This window comes from Thunnus thynnus, chromosome 6 (genome assembly GCF_963924715.1).
Source record: "Thunnus thynnus chromosome 6, fThuThy2.1, whole genome shotgun sequence".
NCBI classification, from domain to species: Eukaryota; Metazoa; Chordata; class Actinopteri; order Scombriformes; family Scombridae; genus Thunnus; species Thunnus thynnus.
The window spans coordinates 23,627,386-23,647,990 of record NC_089522.1 but is presented as its reverse complement, the minus strand read 5'-3'; the positions used below and the strand labels follow the sequence as shown (position 1 = coordinate 23,647,990).

At 39.5% G+C, this 20,605-nt stretch overlaps 1 protein-coding gene across 1 annotated transcript in view; it reads right to left on the bottom strand.

Annotated features, from left to right (window-relative positions):
* The window catches only part of LOC137184776 (adenylate cyclase type 6-like), a 40,423-nt gene extending 28,325 nt beyond the window's left edge, over positions 1 to 12,098 (bottom strand). The window contains exons 1-3 of the mRNA XM_067592760.1: positions 11,880 to 12,098; positions 6,858 to 7,128; positions 5,822 to 6,761 (exon numbers count right to left, since the gene is read on the bottom strand). Of these exons, the coding sequence (XP_067448861.1) occupies positions 5,822 to 6,761; positions 6,858 to 6,877 (960 nt within the window). The 5' untranslated portion in view covers positions 6,878 to 7,128; positions 11,880 to 12,098. The remainder of the gene's footprint in view (positions 1 to 5,821; positions 6,762 to 6,857; positions 7,129 to 11,879) is intronic.
* Between the last annotated feature and the right edge of the window lie 8,507 nt (positions 12,099 to 20,605).

Sequence of the window (20,605 nt, the reverse complement as noted above, 5' to 3'; positions counted from 1 at the left end):
GCATAAAAAGATCACTCTAGTGTGTGTGAACATACAGAATGAGCAGACCCTGCACCTGTGTGAGAGTGTGTGTTTCAGTGTGAAAAGGCGGGCCCATGTGTATGCAGAGAAAAGGGGGATAGAGTGACCTGCCTGTTGCTCTGACGCAGGCTCTGATAAGACTGTTCCATGTGACGCAACAGTTAGCAGAAACGCCAAGGGCCGGGTATTTTTAGGAACCAGTCTTTGACCTCTCACAGCACTTGTGTCAACAACATCCACGCAACAATGCTAGCCATTGTCAGGGGCCATAAAGCAAATAACGTCGAGGTGAAGAATGTTAAAATCATGACAAAGGTTCAGTGACAACACCAAAAAAATTTCATTGACAAACATATCAGCGGGGGCCAGTGTGCGTGCAAAGTAAAGTATGGCCCGTCAGAGTGCCCTGTATAAAACAGACAGGAGCACGCACATGTCAGTATTCACACACTCAAATAGACACCCACACACACACACACACAGGCAGGACAATAGTTATGTGATTTTTTTTGTCCCCAAAGAAAACAAACTGCAGCAATTCTGACAAACATTCAACAGAGACTATAAGAGAAGGCGTCAACCATAACAAAGCATGGGATGGCGTGTGTGTATGTGTGTGTGTGTGTGTATGTATGTGTGTGTGGTTGGTTGGGTGGGACATGCGTGCACATGTGTGTGTGTACTGTACCGCTATGGCTAACTGATTTCAGCTGTGAAGTCCGAGGATCACAGAATGAAGGAGTAACAGCAGAGTGACACTCACATGTTATAGAACACTACGTCTCCAGTACAAACCACTACTACCAGTTAAAGCTGATTGGTGTTTGTTACAAAAGCAATCCTGCTTTAGTTTATGGTAGTTTATGGTAGTTTATGGTGCGAGCATGTACAATAAGACACTGAAAAGTTGACACTCAATTCTACTGTATGCAGCTGTAACAACACACATAGCAACCAACGCCAAGAGCAATACAGCTCAGAGAACTAGCAGACGGACCGCGTGTGTTTTGACAGGTTTGAAGGGATTAAGGATCATAAATTTCAAGAGCTGAACATGAAGTACTTCTCATATAGAGGACAGACCCCATCAAGACTTACATGACAGATTCTATTAGCAACAATAGTGAATTAAAACAGGACAACAACCTTGAACAGTATCCTGTTACTCATACTCACATATACAGACATTTATTTATCATACTCAGACAATTGTTGTCAGATTTAAATTATTATTTTACGGGGTATTTTAAAAGTGGTGATAAGGGGATTTACTTTACTTACTTGTTGAAGTAAAAGCATTATTTTTTATTACTGTTCTGTTTTCAGTTTATATTTTTGTGGATGTCTTAAATTAAGTCTTTCTTTTATATTTTCTTTTATATCTTAAATGATCAATTTAATACCACATCATGGTAACAAATGAATAAATAACTCAACTTTTTTTTTTTAATCAAAATGTTGCTAAACCATGATTGGTGCATGGAGGTACCTGAGATCACCATTTTCTTATCCCTTCCCATTTCAAACGAGTGAAAAGAGCTCAGACAAAACACAAAAAATCTGAAAATCTTTAAAATAACTAAAGTTGTTGTGAGAGAGTTTTTATAAACAAAGCTAAATTTATATTTTCATTCAGTGCTTTTCCCCAAATCACATTGTGTGTATCCTTAAGGTCTAACAAACGTGTTGAGTGTATTTCCTTCCTTCGTAAAACCTTTGCAAAGTCGATTTTTCAGAACATTTTAAACCCTGAATTGTTTACATTTTTATTTGCTTATGTGTAGTCTTCTTCTCTGCATATGTTGGCAGATATCTTGATTTCTTGGCACTTCAACACTGACACCTGCTCAGTGGAATAACATGAAACTGACAGCAGGAATGTGGATCCCACCATGACTAAGGGGGTAGTTCTGGGTCTGAAAAGTGAAGCCAATGCTGAAGTGCCTCAAACCGTTTGTATAGAAGTTTATCAGAAAATGACACTACTTCTCAATCGCTACTTTCATGTCTTCTTCAACAGCATGATGTTCATTTTGTAAATTATGGCCCCATTTAATTTAAGGTTAACAATAAAGTAGGGTATACTTTAGGGTGTGGCTACATTGTGATTGACAACGACCACGGCGACAACGTTGGTTAGGTGACGTAAACATGGCCTTACCCCAGTTTAGCAGAGTATAGGCGTAGCCGTCTCTATTTCAGTGTGTTTTCAGTTAAAGAAGGTTAATTGTAACATTTTGGTCACCTAAAAAAGTCTTGTTCAGTGTTTGGTTGTACTAAAAGACCCTTCTAAGGACTCAACTGTTCAGTTTTTCCTGTAAGTACATTTTCTTTTAATGGTTTTAAGCATGTTTTTCACTAGCGAAAATTGGCATTAGCATCATCACAGTTAACCATAGACTGTAAATGCACTGTGCTAACCAAGCTAGCAGCTAGCATAAGGGTCAGCTCCACCCTTTCACCCAAATATGGTGACTTCTGGCTCTAAAAATCCAAGATGGCAATGGTGAATATGTCAAACTTGAGGCTTCAAAACGCGAGTCCACAAACCAGTGGGTGACATCACGGTGGCTACGTCCATTATATTTATACAGTCTATGGTTATGACCAACGCAATGCTCCACAGTGCTACTAGTGATCAAAAACACCACAGGGCACCTTTCGCAGAAGAGTGTGTTTATGTAAGACCACACTACTCATAGTAAAAAGCCAATTGGGAAAGTTGACTTTCAGGGCCTTTAAAGACTCTTTTTTGCAGCTCTTTGGTGGTTTTCAGGTCGTCACATCGCTATCGGCCCCCTGTGTGGTGATTAGAGCAACTCTGACATTGACCTTGTGTTTCTGAGGCAGGTAAGTCAGGTAAAGAAGTTTAGCAGCTTGAGGCACTAAACAGTCCTCACATTTTCATGTATTACCTGAATTTATAGTGTTTTGTGTGTGATCTCATATCTCAGTTATTTATATTTTTCATGAGTTGAAGTAAAGAAGACACATGATTGTGGGTAAAGTGCCTTAAAAAAACATCTATAGTTGGTCATTGATTTGCAGCTTGTGAAACAACAGTCCAATATACAAATAACACATCATTTACTGCACAAGGACGAAGATAAATCAGCTTCTGAGCTCAGACTTTTTCAAAAATCAACACACAACTAGGGCTGCAACTAACGATTATTTTCATCATCAGTTACACTGACAATATATAATATTGTCAGATACAGATACAATAATATCATTTCTTAGAGCCCAAGGTGATGTCTTTGAATGTCTTGTTTTGTCCGATCAACAGTCTAAAAATATTAAAATGATTATTCGGTTATCAAAATAGTTGACGATTAATTTTCTGTCAACAGACTAATCCATTAATGGACTATATGTTAAAGCTCTACACACACTCATGATTGAGAGGACAGATCCAAGTGAAACCAAAACATCCAGAATCTAGTTCATCCCCATCATGGCTCACTCAACAGAAATCTCTCAACCCGAACTCGATGGCACAGATTCCTTCTCAATTCCCACGTTTAAATCTGCAGCGCCAGCAAAGAAAAGATGGGAATAACAAGACAAGCAGAAAAGAAGATCAACATTTACACCACACCTCATACTATACAACTTAACCATTATCTGTACCCATCAACACCAGCAACCGAAACCCAGTGAGGTTAATGAGTTATTGGAGAAAGAGGAAATACTTGCACACAAGCGTGAAGCAGTGATTGATGACACTGTATTACTGTGTCACATAGTACACACACGACCTTAGGAATAAGCAGCTATCTCATGACATTTGTACGATGGCAAACAATGTTGGAGCCTGTGATGGATTGCACTATGGGTATATCATGCATTATGTTAAAGAGCACACAGCCATTACCGAGTTCCCACAAATCTGCCTTTTTTTTTTTTAAGGAACAGTCCTATACTTCAATAATTAATTTATAATAAACAATGAAATTATTAACAAAGTGAGTTGTGTTTGTGGTTGTTTTCTGCAAAATGAAACATATTCTTTATAGAAGCAAGCTAATACGTAACAGACTATGTTTGAAACGTTAAAGAGATTGAACATTAGGTCCTATATCCCTCTATTGTTTTCAAGTTATGGCCTTCCCATTATAGTTTCCATAACTTTTCCCCGGGGAGACTGACAGTTGTAAAACCGCTATGGCAGCTCAGAATGCAAGCAGCCACCATATTGTGCCCCCCCTCCCCTTCAGCCTCACCCCCGTCACCCCACCCTTGGTGAAAAGTACAAAGCGTCCCTTGTGTGCGAGCACAGAGACCTGAGTGATACTGCTTTATATCATGGTATTCTCCCACTGTCACACAACACACACACACACACACACACCCACACAGAGCCGTCCAGCCGGAGCGGTTCACTCGGCCCACTGACCTTCAGCGAGCCCCTAGGTCCTTGGCATGACGCACAAACAACACACTGTACAGCGAGACCCATAAGCCCCAAAGTACATGTAAATACGTAGATACAATGTGGTGACAGTAGAATTGTACTGCAGTTCACACATTATCACCCCATCATAAATATCATGCCAAAGGAGACACTTTAAATGCACCCAGACATGTAGGGACATAATAATGTGTCAAGCTCAGTTAAATTATAGTGACGACTCTTGTAGCTGTATATCACAATTTATCTGTTTCCTGATGTATTTAGTTACTGGTCAGCTATGTCCACCACAATGTTTCCTATTTTATTCTTAACATAGTTTCAAATTTTGATGACACATTTTTTAGGGCTACTGATTAATCAATTAACCGTGTGGTCTGTCAAGTGTCAGTCTAAAAGCCAAAATTGACCATTGATCCATTATATATTACACTGTTCAGTTCATTGTTTTGGTGGCAAAACGCTCTGATGAACTCCCACTCTACCTGCCCTGCACCAAACAGAAGACGGACAAATTTAGCGACCAGCTAGTGATTATAGTCGAGCATTTAGCAGCTAAAAAGCCGGATATTTCTCTCAGGAGCTGGTGGAGACCAAAGCAGAGCTAAAAGGAGAGACAATAATGGACTAACATTCGGCAGGTGACCATAGAATTAATACTAATATTGCTCCGTAAATGCTGGATGTGTAAACAGGCAACTGTTTGCTAACAGCTTGCTATGCTGGCCAAAAATGGCCAAAAAAACCAACAAATACAGGTTTAAAATAAAGTTCATACACTGAATAAGGCTGAAACACATGAACTAAACGGAGAGATTAATCGATTGTGTTTCCTTTGAAGTATATTTACATATACTGTGGCAATATGACATCAGCTACATGTAAGCAGTGACAAGAACTTGTTCGCCAATGAAAGACGTAATTTAAACGTCTCCACTGTCACTATCTCTTCTTTCTCTGGTGAAGTCCTGCTTTGTGTTGAAAAGTTAGCTGCTCCACTTTATTAGAAAGCTCAAACTATAACTGTGTGCTCCAGGCCTCATCTGTTCACATCTTTAAAATAAAGTTCCTTGGATTTGAACAACGTTTGGCTTCACAACAAATATTTGTGCAGATGGACCCAACAAAGGGTCTGTGTGCTTGAAGAGGTGATATATGATTGGAGTGTATTGAACTTTAGAAGAAACTTAAACTTAATAGACCAGGAAAAACTGCAGGATACAATGTCCACATAATATATGTGATATATAGATATAAAATAACAGAAAGGGAAAACCAAAGTGCTTTCTAAATGTGGAACTGTCAAAATATTTTCCATCCTGTTCACTGTCTGTGTCAGTTCAAGTCAACCGTGACAAGCAAAGAGAACAGTCAAACAGTCATTACCTGTTTCCAGAGAAATTTGTCTTCCTGGTTGATCTGCCAGGTGGTGACCACGTGTATGATGGACAGCACAGCTCCACTCAGTACCGCTGCTCTCATCCTCACCGGCAGCAGTGTGTAGATGATGTAGATGAAGAACACGGACCACCAGATGCCTTCTGAAGCGCTCCGAGGTGCCACCATGAGCACCCCGAACACCTGCACCGACACCAAGACTCCGATCACCAGGTAACTGACCATCCACATGTAGTCCTGGTGGAAGCCGTTGCGGTTGCACACTACCATAAGAGCCATAAAGAGCGCCATCGCCACCGACAGGGCTGACGAATAAGCCACGTGAGGGACGGCGTGGACACAGTGGAAGGTCAGCATGATGCCGCACACAATCACGAGTACCCCCATTAGCATGGTCAAGGAGCTCTGGTTCAGCCTGAAGAAGTAACGCTGGTATAGGCGCTCCAGTTTGCGGGACTGGAATTTTTTTGACTGGAATACTCGCACCACCCTGAGCCAGCAGTCCGCAGCCGTTACCACCCCTGCTGCGCCGTTGGGACCCTCATCGCCCATGTCCCCGCTTCCTCCGTTACACCCCCCTTTCCTGCCTTTCAAATCCCCATCCTCAAAGCCCAAGTCGACCGATTTCAGCCCCACCCCTTCCCCGGGAGCCCCTCCCCTTTTGCCGTAGTGGTCCTCCTGCCATCCGCAACGGACGCCGAAGTTACCCCCGCCTCCCACGGCCCCCGCCACCCCTCCGCGGTGGTGCTGATGGAGGGGGGCTCCAGATGGGGGGTCCATAGCATCTGGGTCCCGCAGACAGCTCATGTAACGCGGGTTGCAGAGAGATGAGCCTCCCTTCCGTTTGGACTTCTTGCCATTGCGCTCCCCCCACGCAGTCTTGCGGTCGTCCACTCTGGCGACTAGGAAACCACTGAACCAGGACATTCTGTGTGAGCAGAGAGAAGAACGTTCAGTACAGCAACAGGTCAAAGGCAGACAACAGACAAAGTCCTCTATCCACCTGTGGGAGTTGCTCATTTACCTGTTGGGGTTCTGGTACATGTCCCAGCCCTTTCCCTTGAAGCCGGTTCACTCATTTATCCCCGTGGACGAAATTTTGAAGAAGTGAGGAGTTTGTAGAGGCCACAGTGCAGGGCCGCAGGGTGGGAATGACTGGATCGGGTCAAAAGGTGCACCAGCCGCTTCACACAGCTCCAGATGTTTGTGCCAGAGCCAATGATCAAAGAGCAAGGTTAATGAGAGGACCAGTCTCTGCTGCCAGGCCTACAGTATCTCCACGGCTTCTGCTGGGTCTAGAAGAAAAATAGCACACAGAGTGACAAACAGGAATAGCTGATGCACAAATACTGAAGATCTGTGATGGTGTCATGACAATTAAATGGCACTAATTTAAGCAAAGAGTAGATAGTTATATGGATGTCTTGTGCAGTCTGAAATTGATGCTAATATAATTACAAACTGGCCTGTTCAAGTCTTTTGAATAGCTTGTTAGCAAAGAGTTCCTTCATCCCAAATCTGACAGGAAATAAAACGCATCATTGTCAGCTAAATGCACATGAATCTAATTTCCTGGATAACCAGACACACTTGAGATTTTGTCTCGTCTGAAAACTGAGAAAGATTCATAGACTAGAACGAGCTACTTCCAAAACTGGAGGGAGGGGGAGGGAGAGGTAGGGTCGGACCCAAAATAGATTGTAGGTCTGGGTTTTTTGAGGTGAAACTGCACTTTCTGACCCCCGTGAAAAAAAAAACACATCCCCTGGTATAAACACACAACAGCTTTTTGGAGCCAGCTGGACTGAAGATAAAGAGGAGACTCCTTCTAGCTCTGTTTATTATCACAATCAACGATAAAAGACGAGTAATAAATACAGATAAATGCCACCGGACAACAGGACACTGTCAAGACGAATATCAAGACAGTCATGGTATACACACCATGACGGCGCCAGCTCTGTAGGCCCTACAGCGTTAAACCAAAAGTCCGTTAAAATCAATTCCAGCATCACATAACATACATAAATCACAGACATGTGTGTAATTAAATCAGTCTGGTGTTGTTGGATGAAATTACAAAGTAAAGATTATATTACTGTCCACTCTCTCATGAACTTCATAATCTTTGAGTTCAGCTTTTTCTAAAAATGTGACATGACAGATAATGAATCAGATAATGATAATGATCTCTTATATATGAGGTCTTTGAAAGTGTTATATGTTTAATTAAGTTTATATTTGATACACTACATGTTTTGACATATATTGCTGTATATGATCTAAATTGTGTCTAGTTTTTTTAGGATGCATTGCTCCAATACATCTGATTGGTATCTGGGTGTATACTGTCCTTATTAAACAGATTGGGGATTAGAGCTGCAATGATTATTCAATTAATCGATCAACCAATCAACTGAAAATTAATCAGCAATGATCAAATAGTCGTTTAAGCAATTTTTTTTTAGCAAAAATGGCAAAACTTCACTGGTTCCATATTCCCAAATGTGAATATTTTCTGGTATTCATGCTCCTCTATAACAATAAGCTGCTCATCTTTGGGTTTTGGACTATATGGCGGCAAAACAAGATATTTTGAAGAGTAACAATGGACTCTGGGAACTTGGATGGACATTTTACAGGCTGCACGAATAATCGATTTACCAAGAAAACAATCAGCGACCATTCTACAGTTCTTTGTCAATGTCTTCATAACATTTTGTGCTTCTGTTATCATTTACTTTCATTAAGTCACAACAGGCCACTAATTCAGTTTTTAGTGTCACAGCGATGTCTGCCTTCATGTTACCTTACAAGAGAGAGATCCCAGTGAGCTCCTCACAGTGAGATACACAGATTTTACATTTGTGAGAAAAAGGGTGCGTTGAGGTATCAGTATTGGGAGAGAAAAAGTGAAATCAGTGCATCAGATTTTTAACAGAAAATATCTAAAATATTCCCCTAATGGTCTCTAGGGACTAAAAACGGGGGTTTCTGTCATATTCAGTTATGGGTTTATGCTGACCAGCTCACATTTAATCTACTTTTATTAAATAAACTCATAAACTTTTTGAAACGCTTCCCTCCGGCAAGAGGTTGAGGTCTGTCACGACCAAAACATCACAACACAAGAACAGTTTCTTCCCATCTGCAGCCGGCCTCATCAACAAAGCCCGAGACCCCCACTGACACGGCCTCTATCCCTCCCACGGACATTACACGTTATATTAACGTAAAACCCCATAATCTCATAACTGCACATCTGTGAGCTTTGATCTAACATGGCACGTTAGTAAAGTCTATATTTACATTTTTTTTCACTGTAAATTCTTTCTTTTTTATATTATTGATGTCTCCTCTGATATCACTATAATATCCCTACAGCATTTTACCATAGAAGTTAATATAATAATATATTAGTGTGATTATTTATTGTAAGTACTGTTTGTTTTCGTGCTGACTGAATTATAAAACAGCCACAGCACCTGCTACCATCTGATCTCACCAGCCAGGCCTCCACGCTCATGAGCCCCACAGAGTACTGAGCAGTGGTTCTCAAAGTGAGGTCCAGGGGTCCCTAGCATAAAGGGGAATAATTTATTTTCACTAAAATTCAATCCTTATGTAACACAATAACTGAATGTATGACTATTCTGGTCATGGGTTTCATACACTTCCTGTAATAAAACATCTAAAAGCAAAAATGTCATCAGATGGGGGTCTGTGGTTTAATTTGTGTCAGTTTGAGAACCACTGCTATAGAGAGACATGCAAACGCAACGCACCTCCTCGCCTCTGTTATCACCGGTGAGGCACACTGAGTTGTTAAAGCAAGAATAGCTTTTCCAGCTTGTTTTTGTCCCAATTAAAGAAACACTGACTGTAGAGCTGATTGACCGCCTATCTGTGACCTCTGAAACACCGTGTTTGATTACTATGTCTGACTGATTCCTGTATCTCGGAGGACAATATGGATTATCCATTACACGGTGTGGGTTATCTCATATTATAGCTTGTCATTATGTCATTAGGAACTTCCGGTCTTACTGTTGGCTGTACAGACGCCCCCCCTCCCCCTTTTTCCCTTTTTTCTTTTCCTTTCTTTTTTGTATTGTTTGGTGGTTGTTGTTTTTGTTTTGTTTTTTGTTGTTAATTAGTTTTATATTGTCTTGAGTATGTTTTTATGAGTCACTGTCATATTTGATATTAGTTATGTTACTTGATTTATATTAATGAAGGTCATGTGAAGTTATTACCAGACTGTTTTGTTTTTGGTTTTTTGTGTGTTTCTTATTGTTCTGCTTAGTTTCACAGTTTGCAAAAAAAAGAAAATGTATGGAGGTTTTATGGTGTCTGTAAAAATATCAATTAAAAAAAAAAAAAAAAAGCAAAAGTAGAGCATTTCCTCTCTATACTATCTCTTGCATGCGTGCGCCTTCTCTGGCACGTCCACGCCGTATCCCTCCTCCCTGGCAGCGGATCGACAAGATTCAAGGAGAACCCCCCCCCCCCCCCTCCTCCTCCTCCTCCTCCTCTCTCTCACACACACACACCTCCCTCCCCCTCCTCCTCCACCGTCCCTGCGTCCCTCACTCCCCTGCACAAGGTCGACCAGCTTGTACCCATTTGCAAACGTCGCGGTGTTGCCAGTCGCTCGGTTGTGTGTTTGCATGGTGCTGCTTGGCTGTACTCTCCGGTTTCCCCCACTAGCGCTTAGCAGAGGAGCGGGAAGGGGAGGGGAGGGGAGAGTGGAGAGGGGAGAGAGGGGAGAGAGAGGGAAGGCGGGGGTGACTGACTATTCCTAGGGGACATTTTCAACCGGACAGCCGCTACAGTGGCGTTTACAGCCACAAACAACGCGCATAAAGTCATTCATTGTGGGCTTGTGATGATGTCCGAGGCTGTGCATGCTTCTCTCACTCTCTTTCTCTCTCTCTCTCTCTCCTTCTCTCTCTCTCTCTCTCTCTGTGTGGCTCACTTATCAGCCAGATGATGATGATGATGATACAGACGCGAGAACAGATCAAGCAATTAGGGGAAATCAAAGGCATGCACAGCGTTCAATGGACATTTTTTGCGTTTTTTTGCGGCTGTTTTGCTCATGTGCGGATGATCCGGTGTATTAAAAAAAAAAACATGCACAGGCCGTGTGTGAGGGCCCGCATTCAAACAGCGTAGGCTTCTTGTTACATAACACCGTGGCCTATGTGACAACCATAGCGGGGACCATAAAACCATTCCGCTGCGTCCGGTGCGACCAACTTAACGCACAAACACGCCGCTGTCAGCTCTTTATTTTATCTCATATTTATTGCAAACGTCCTTCAACCAGCAGCTAAGCAATAGCTGGCGGGATTTAGTGTATTGACAAACATGAGTCTTGGGTAAATAAACAGGTATAAACACGTTATTGCTGCTGCACATTCCTCAGCATCAGTCAGTGGATGGAGGACTGATTAACACTTTAAAAAAACCATTTATAAAAATAAAACACACACACACACACATGTGCACACATAGAGGCGAGGAGGGTGTCTACGTGGAGATGTTTAAGTTTAAAGTTGTGTAATTATTGGAATAAAATGCGGCTGCAGTGGATCATTTTTTTGAGCATCTAAAATGCAACCTGCAAGCGTGTGAATGCAGCCTATGAACAGCCTTCAAGATCAGCTGGAATAAGAAGCGCACAGTGATGCGGCTCATCCTCCTTATATGTTATGTATCCGTATATGAAAACATGTAGTGACCGTGTATCCTCTGCCACCACCACCAACCAGCAGCAGCAGCAGCAGCAGCATGAAGCAGCAGCAGCAGCATGAAGCAGCAACGGAGGCCTTATGTCATTCACTCCGGCAGAAATGGTGTATTGACGGAGAAGTGGCAGAGGCGTCTACGGTCCAATGCAACAGCGTTTGAGACGTTTGTGTGACGGGAGAACATATATTATATATGTCGGCCTGCAGTGTGCAGCAACAGCAGCAGCAGCAGAAGCAGCAGAAGCAGCAGCAGCAGAAGCACTCACATACGGTCAGAAAGACGGACTCACCGTGATCATCTTGTGTTTCTGCTCCCCGGCAGGACCGCAGCACAGCGGCCAGGGTGGAGGACCATTGGTGGGGGCGAGCTGTCCGAAGATGGTCCGGTTAAAGTGGTCACCCTGTGGATCTCCTCCTGTCGTCTTCTCGCTCCACTCCCTTGCCTCTCCTCCCCCTGACCCTCTCGGCTCCAAGCACCACTGTCAAGATGGTGATGAAATACAAACACCACACTTCCGGTTATTGTTCACATTAAAGCTCCTTGCAGAGAGCAATAGAAGAAGAAGTATTCAGATCCATTACTGCAGTAAAAGTACCACTACAGCAATGTAAAAATACTACCTTGCAAGTAAAAGTTAAAGTATTGCAGTAAAAGTAGTGGTTTTGTCCCTCTGACCTTATTATATTATTATATATGACATCATTAGATTATTAATACTGAAGCATCAGTGTTAGAGCAGCATGTTACTGTTGTAGCTGCTGGAGGTGGAGCTAGTTTGAACTACTTTATATACAGTTAGCTAGTTTAGTCCAGTAGTTTCCAACCTAGGGGTGGGCCCCTCCAAAAGGGTCACCAGATAAATCTGAGGGGTCGTGAGATGATTAATATTGAACGCTCAAAGTGTTCAACAATATTACATAAATTATAAAACATATAATTCATATTGAATACATTATACAATCAATACAAACAGAATAACAATGAAATAATGAGATGAGACAATGAGACAAAGAGATAATCAATACATCTAATCTCAATACACACAGTTTATTGTTATGAAATGTATTTTCAACCTGTTTTTTTTCACAATAACAGAGTTTAGTGCAGATTTTTTCCCCCATTCAATCAGTTCTTATTTCATCACGTCCCTTTTCTCAAGTTTTTATCTTGCAGCACGTTTTTGTTTCCAATAACTGTTTTATTTCATGTCATTTTTCATCATAGATTATTTATTTATTTTATTTTTTTGTCAGATACATTTTATAAAAGGGCCATTTCAAAATAGAAACAGCTAGAATTAAATATAAATTACATGTAATAACCTATTATGACATGCAATTTCATAATTATGAGTTTTAAATTTTTACTTACTTATTTAAAATGGAATTTCTATTATATATATTACTGTATTATATGATTATTTATTTCATAATGTCTCTCTGTTTTATTCTGAACAATAAACATGTTTCCATCCTATCAGCAGTAAACATGATGCTGCCAGTGACTGCTGTCATACAGAAACATCATCAACATGTGCATTTATTTTACTTACCAGACTCTGGTTTATATATCTGTGCAAATTTACAGAAATAAATGAGATTAAACAAAATGTGCACATTTACTCTCCCCCGGACAAAACATTAAAATAATTCATATATAATATAATTTAGTTTTCTACCTGCATTTGACTGTGTTGTGTTGTATTGTTTGTGGTTGTGTTCACCCTCCGTCTCCTCCATGTTATAAGTTTTAATGTTGAGGTACGATAAGTCTCACTTCCGGTGTTTTTCTGTCTGTAACTTTGGCTGGTTTGACGCAGCTGTCCTCAGCCCTGCTCACACCACTCTCTCATTCCCACTTTAGTAACTCGGCACTCCCTCTAGAGGTGAACCGAGTCTGCAGTTGTGATCTGGGCCCAGTTGTTTAAAAAGTTTCATCTGGATCACAATGATCCGGATATGGAAATCCAGTGTTTTGCTATCCAGGATCAGGTGATCCATATTACTTTTGTGCCGGTTATTCAAAGCATCATTGGATTAGATCACTCTGATCCAGATTTTCAGGATTACCAAATCTGGATTACCAGTGCTCTAAATGGGACCACACATCACAATGTAGACTACTGGCTCTGTAAAGACCAACAGGTAGAAGAGCCAGCGTGGGGTCACTAAAAAGTGTTTATATCTGAGGAGACAGAAAACTGCACAATGAAACAAAACTAAAATCTACTTTCATTTTCAATTCCTTTTAAACAGTCAGACCCACAACAAATAAATACAAGCACACAAATATACATTAGATATATTATATACATATAGATATTACACACACACACACACACACACACACACACACACACACACACACACATAATATATAAGTTTATATGAGTATATATAAGTTAATATAAGTTTAAGCTCTTTAAATCAGAGCTTCCTCTTCCACAACAACAACAAAAACAAACCATAAATACATGAGTGTTATTACTGCATTTATATAGTAATTTAAATCTCACCATTAACACATTATCATGAAATTGGTTAACATGCTTTCCCAATTAATGATGGCCTAATGAAAACAATAATTATAAGTAAATTACTTTAATATCAATAGAATAGAATAGAATAGAGTAGAATAGAACAGAATAGAATAGAATGGATCTTTCTTATAGTGGAAAATTCTTTTTCTCACCAAAACATGAAGATAAACTACACATGATTCTTTCAGTAAAGAGATAAAAAGTGAAGCAATCTGCATAACAAACATAAGGACAAGGCTACATTACACATTAAAAACAGTTCACGTCATGTCTGTGGATTAAATCTCATCAGTCACTTGAGATGAAGGACTTCTTCAATACACTTTTAGTAGCCAGATGAACTCTACAGCACCTCCCGGAGCTCAAAGACTCAAACTGGCTGAACAGAGGACTGGATTGAATCAAGGACATTTAGGGTTATTCTGCTGGCTGTCAGTTTATTCTTAGATCTGCAGTTTAAGTGACTGTACCAAAATGAAAAGTTAAAACACTCTCAACAAGAGTTTTGTACACTAGTTATAAAATTTGCTGACTAACACCAAGGCTGCTGAGTCTTCTGAGAAGATAAAGTGGCTGTGCGCATTTCTTGGAAATATACTCTGTATTTTCAGAGAAGATCACCTTGAAGTCAAGAACGGTACCAAGATGTTTAAAACTTTGCACAGTTTCAACATGTTGGGCGTCAAGTGAAACTTTTAAATCTTGTTTTGTACAGATAATTAGTTGTTTTGTCTTTGCCATGCTGATTTCCAGCTGGCTAATATGACAGTAAAACTCTACACAGTAACTGATTGATATTACGATAACAATTGTATGAATATTGAGTTTGCATCTTTCCAAGAAATAGCACTGTCCTTACTTGTATTGTCTATGATTGATGCTCAATAGAGTCCTTTTAGGAGAATGTACACTGAATACTGTAAATAAAAATGTGTAAAAGATGTATTTTTCCAGCATTGAGTACCGTATGCAGTCCTCATTTTCCTCAAAATTAGTAAGTCTTGCTGCTGCTTGTAAAGCTTCTTGCTGTGAGCTCACAGTGAAAGTTAAAAGCGAGCTAGATGAGCGTTGAAATTTTTGATATTGATTGTCAACTTCTTGAGATGATATCATCTGGATTTTAGCAGCTGAGGAAAGTCAGAGAACACTGATGATAATCTAAAACTAAAACTGTAAAAGTAGTGGAACCCTTCTCTGTAAATAAACTATATCACTGATTAAGTTGTATGTTGATGAAACTCAAGATGTCCTTTTTGACTTACTTCCCTTGCTTTCGTGTATTGTTTTAAAAATCAGAATAAGTCTAATAAGTCTGAAATACAGTATAAACAACAAATCCAACAGTTCTGACAAACCTTTAGTGAATTCTGGGAATCGAACAAAGCTCTTTCACAGGATCAGGTTTCTAAGGAACATCTAGTGATTTATTGTCAGTGTCTAAACGACTGTATATCAGACCTGACGGAGACGTATTTACAAAAGCTGATAGGTGATAAAGGCCCTGTCAAAACACTTTAACTGTTAAACAAACAGAAATGAACAGGTGACGTTGCAGAAACACTAATTGCAGTTGTTGACAGTTAACCTGTGAGCTGTAAGATACAACCGTTCACTAGTGTGAGACTCTAAACATGGACGTTTTCTCACTTTAATGCTGCATGTAAAGCCCACAATCATCTTTAATATGTTTTTTTCATAACTGTTGAGTAAGTCAGCATCTACAATTATTCATTTAAACTGAAGAGATCCTTTCACTTTATCTGGTTTTGAACAATGTGCCCATTAGAAGATAATATAAACCCATTATGAGTTTGTGTAATTTGTATTTAGTTCCTTTAACTTATTACAAGAGTCACTGTGCATTATCAAGAGTTTAGTAAGATTCTGTTAAGTACCATAATGAATTAAAAAAAACACTTGATTAAAAGTTAGTTTATTCTTTAATACAGAAATATTAAGTAGTATCAAAATTAAAGGTGCTCATTTTGAATAAAGAAAGTATTGATGCATGACCTTGTGCACATTATGTAATTTTGTTACCTGACATACTTTATCAGGTTGTGTTGATGAGGTACTACTGCATGGAGTATTACAGCTGGATTAAACTGTAACAAGAAATGATCTTTTATGAGCTATTGTCTTTTATAAAAGTGTAAAGCTTCACAGAATGGTGTCAGTACCTCAGGTTAATTTACATTTTTGGTAAATTTGTTACTTTCGATTGGGCAGGATGAGTGTTATTACATAGATATCACAAGAGACTGTGTATGAAATAAGGAATCACGTTGGCTTTTGGGGGTATCATTAAGATTTTCACAATAATATTTAGTCCTCTGTGTCTGAATAGCAAGCTGCCAATAGCAGGGATCTACGGCAGGACTGCGGTTTGGAAACAGCAGAGGAAATGTTAGGTGGAACGGAGCAGATGGACCCAAATGCAGGAGATTTTAGGCTGAGTGAGGCTGAAGAAATAACTTCTTTATTTAAGGCTTGTGCAGGCAAAAACAAAGCTGGCAGGTCAAAGCAAAACTGAGACAGAATGCAGCACAAACAGAGCAGACTGAACAAACTGAACAAAGGATCCAACAAAACTGAACTGAAAACCAGGGAGCTGATTGGCTGGGGGAGACACAGGGGGCAGGGCAGGACTTGAATGCAGGGCAGGTGTGAGAGGAAAAGCAGGCTGAGGAGGAGAACATGAACACAGGAAGAAAAACACAAGGCAAACAGAAAATCATAAACCCAGAAACACAATGAATACAGTCTAACTAATAGATTTGATGATATCATGCCAGAAGTCTTTAAAGATACAACTCAAAACAGCTTTCTCCCAGTCAGACCAGTCCAAACAAACAGGGAGAAAAGTCTGAGGGCCTCTGGAGGACCAGCGGAGAATGGCAGCAAGGGACACAGACTGTGAACAGAACCAGAACAGAGCTTAGTGTCTGCTGGTTTCACATTATGTTAGGTGGAGCTGAAACAATTAGTCGAATAATAAAGTTGTCGATCGTCAGAAAATTAATAAATTCATCAAGTTTAAGTCTTTTTTTCAAAAAATGCAAAAATACCAGACCATCTCTGGTTGCAGCTTCTCAATTGTGAGGATTTTTTTTGCTTTTCTTTGCTTTATGTGATAGTAAACTGAATATTTTTTGGTTTTGAACTGTTCGTCAGACAAAAAAAGCAAACTGAAGATGTCACTTTGGAGTCTGGGAAATTGTGAAGAGCAATTTTCACCATTTTCTGACATTTTTTGGACCAAACAGTTAACGGAGAAAGTAATCGTTCGGTCCATCTTTGGCCAGATTGAACTGTAACAATGGCTGACTGAGCTCAGCAGACTTGTACAACACAAGGCGGATGTAGGAAAAAAAAAAAGCAGTTTACTTCATTCAAGTTCAAAAATAGATTCAGTCTCAGCAGCGAAGTCACATAACTGGCAAATTGATGTGAAAAACCTTCCTGTTTATATAAGCGAATGGAAAGATGTGCCCAAACTTTTGACTGGTGTATTTGGGAGCAATGTTTTTATACTCATCTACATTAGTGTTGACATGAGTTAAGTCACAGCGCTGCAAACTGCAGAGGACTGTCAGCTCAGGATAAAGTTATAGCAGGAAGATCTGTGACTAAATGTCCATGTCATCATCATCTGTCAGGACTTTTTTGAATTAATCGTTATTTAATCAGTCACTCTCATTCAAATTAAGATCTCTTTTTCAAGAAAGACCCGAGAACAAGAAACATTCATAAGACAAGCACACAATCGGCAATCAGAAACAGCTGCACAATCAATAAAAGAATTGATGAAAACAGTTACGAGAGTCATAAAAACATCCGATAATAAAGCTTTAAAATCTCTTCTGTGAAGGAAAAACAGATAATGTACCAGGCTTAAAACTACTTTTCATACCAAACAAGAAGGCTTCATTTAACGGCTAAATGTGATTTAGTTAAGAAAGGGTAAATATTTACTACATTACCAGCTGACCCAAATGTTACTTAGTTAAGTTATTAAGTTAGTTATACTTACTTAGTTATTGTAATACTCCTAAATTTCAATAACAAATATTCTATAATGCATCTTCAAAATAACGCTGACATTTCGGGATATGTGCTCAAATGCCAGAATAAGAAAGAAAGGCTGATATGAATTTAATCTCTGTGCATTGATTGATTGATTGATTGTTTGATTTTATGGATTAAACAGGCATAAAAAATAAACTTAAATCCGATGAGTAGCACGTTAAAGTGACACTTATTTCCAACATGGTCCCAAGATGTTCAAAGACAAAGAAAATATAAAGAAACACAAAGACATTCATCATAAAAATTAAACAATACACTCCTGAAATCCCCAAACACATCATCACAGTTTGTAAAGTAACAGTGTCATTGCAGATTATAAATCTGACTTCGATAAGATCATCTCATATTTAAAAACATGATGTGTAGCAGAAGGTTGTTCCACAACATGGCACCAGTGTAAAAAAAAGAGGAACTTCTGGCTACGTTGTTCACTCGAGGCACTTAAGCATTCAGTACAGACATACTGTATGTGTAGGAAGTGATTAAATATGCCAATAAAGCTAGTCTATGTTGAAATAACACATGAGGCATTCATTCCAGCAACTCCACAGGTGTCTTATTTGCATGTTGCATTTAATATATTTCACAGGTGTAAAAAAGCTTTTTCCCTTCCAATAACAGTTGTTCCCGATAGCTGCACCCTCAGCTGGCACCAGTAGTAGAAGAAGTATTCAGATCCTTCATTTAAGTAAAAGTACCAATACAACAATGTAGAAATACTCCAGTACAAGTAAAAGTCCTGCATGAAAAACCCTACTAAGGTAAAAGTACATAAGTATTAGCAGCTTGATGTAGTTAAAGTATTGCAGTAAAAGTAGTGGTTTGGTCCCTCTGACTGATATATTATTATTTATGACATCATTAGATTATTAATACTGAAGCATCAGTGTTAGAGCAGCATGTTACTGTTGTAGCTGCTGGAGGAGGAGCTAGTTTGAACTACTTTATATACAGTTAGATAGTTTAGTCCATAGATTCCCAACCTAGGGGTCGGGCTCCCCCAAAGGGTCACCAGATAAATCTGAGGGGTCATGAGATGATTAATGGGAGAGGAAAGAAGAAAAGACAAAGTTCTGATACACAAATCTGTTTTCAATTTAGGAGTTTTTCTTTAATTTTGATTTTTGGTGAAATATTGGATCATTTGAATATTTATTGGAATGAATCCATGTGAGAAGTTTAGAGGGAAAAATCACTATTTGGTGGAGCTGTTAACAACTCATAGACATCTCAAATGTGACCTCGACTACACACTGCTTTTTGTAAGACGTCAAAAGCCAAAAAGGTTGGAAACCACTGGTTTCATCTTTAACAATGTGTTGTATTTTAAAAGCTTGTTATATTGTCCATTGTGTCAAATCTTCATCTGAAAAGTAACTAAAGCTGTCAAATAAATGTAGTGGAGTAGAAAGTACAACATTTCTCCCTGAAATGTGGTGGAGTGGAAGTATAAAGTAGCATGAAATGGAAATACTCAAGTAAAGTACAAGTACTTCAGAATTGTACAGTACTTGCGTAAATGTACTTAGTTACTTTCCACCAGTAGAGTTTGGTGCTGGTCAGGCAGCATGTAGTAGCTTGTTTGCTTTAAATTACAGCCTGTTTCTGGAGACAGAGCTGATACTGGTGAGGTCAAACTGTACAGTAAATGTGGGCTGTAAAACCAAAACAATGAGCTAAAAGCTCATTAGAGCTGCACGGTTAGATGATAATTCTCTGTGGACTCATCTATATGCAACCACTTTCACATTTAGTCATTTGACTCAGTAATATATAAATATCATTACAGCCCAATTTATAGTGGATTTTAAGTTCAGTTGAAAAATAAACTTGTCAGTGCTCTCTGGTGGACAAATTGCATGATGCTGTCACTGTTTCTAACCCAAAACATGTTGGTGCAACAGCTGGAGTACAATCAGGCCACTGAGCGGAGCAGAAGGAGGATGCTGTGGTTTTCCTTCAGATGCAAAATATAGACAAGAACGCGGCTTTGTGGCTTTGTACAGTAATTAAAATGGGCCACAAAACATGTTGCCACACAGATCATTAATGAGCTGCAAATGTGTTTTAAATGAGCTTATCAACTTTCTTGCACACAGTTAGATTTGAACATTGATACCACTCTTGTCATTGTTGTAGGTTACTATGATATGAAACAAAGGCTTGGAGACGTTTAGCTTAGCTTAGCATAAAGACTGGAAACAGGGGGAAACAGTTAACCTTGCTCTGTCCACAGGTAACAATTCCACCTACCAGCATGTCTAAAGTTTATTAATTAAGATATTATATCTCGTTCTGTACAAAACTATTCCTTGATCAGGCGCAAGGACTACATGGAGTCTCACTCTGTATTCTGTCTGTAGCTTAATACATAGCATACACACATT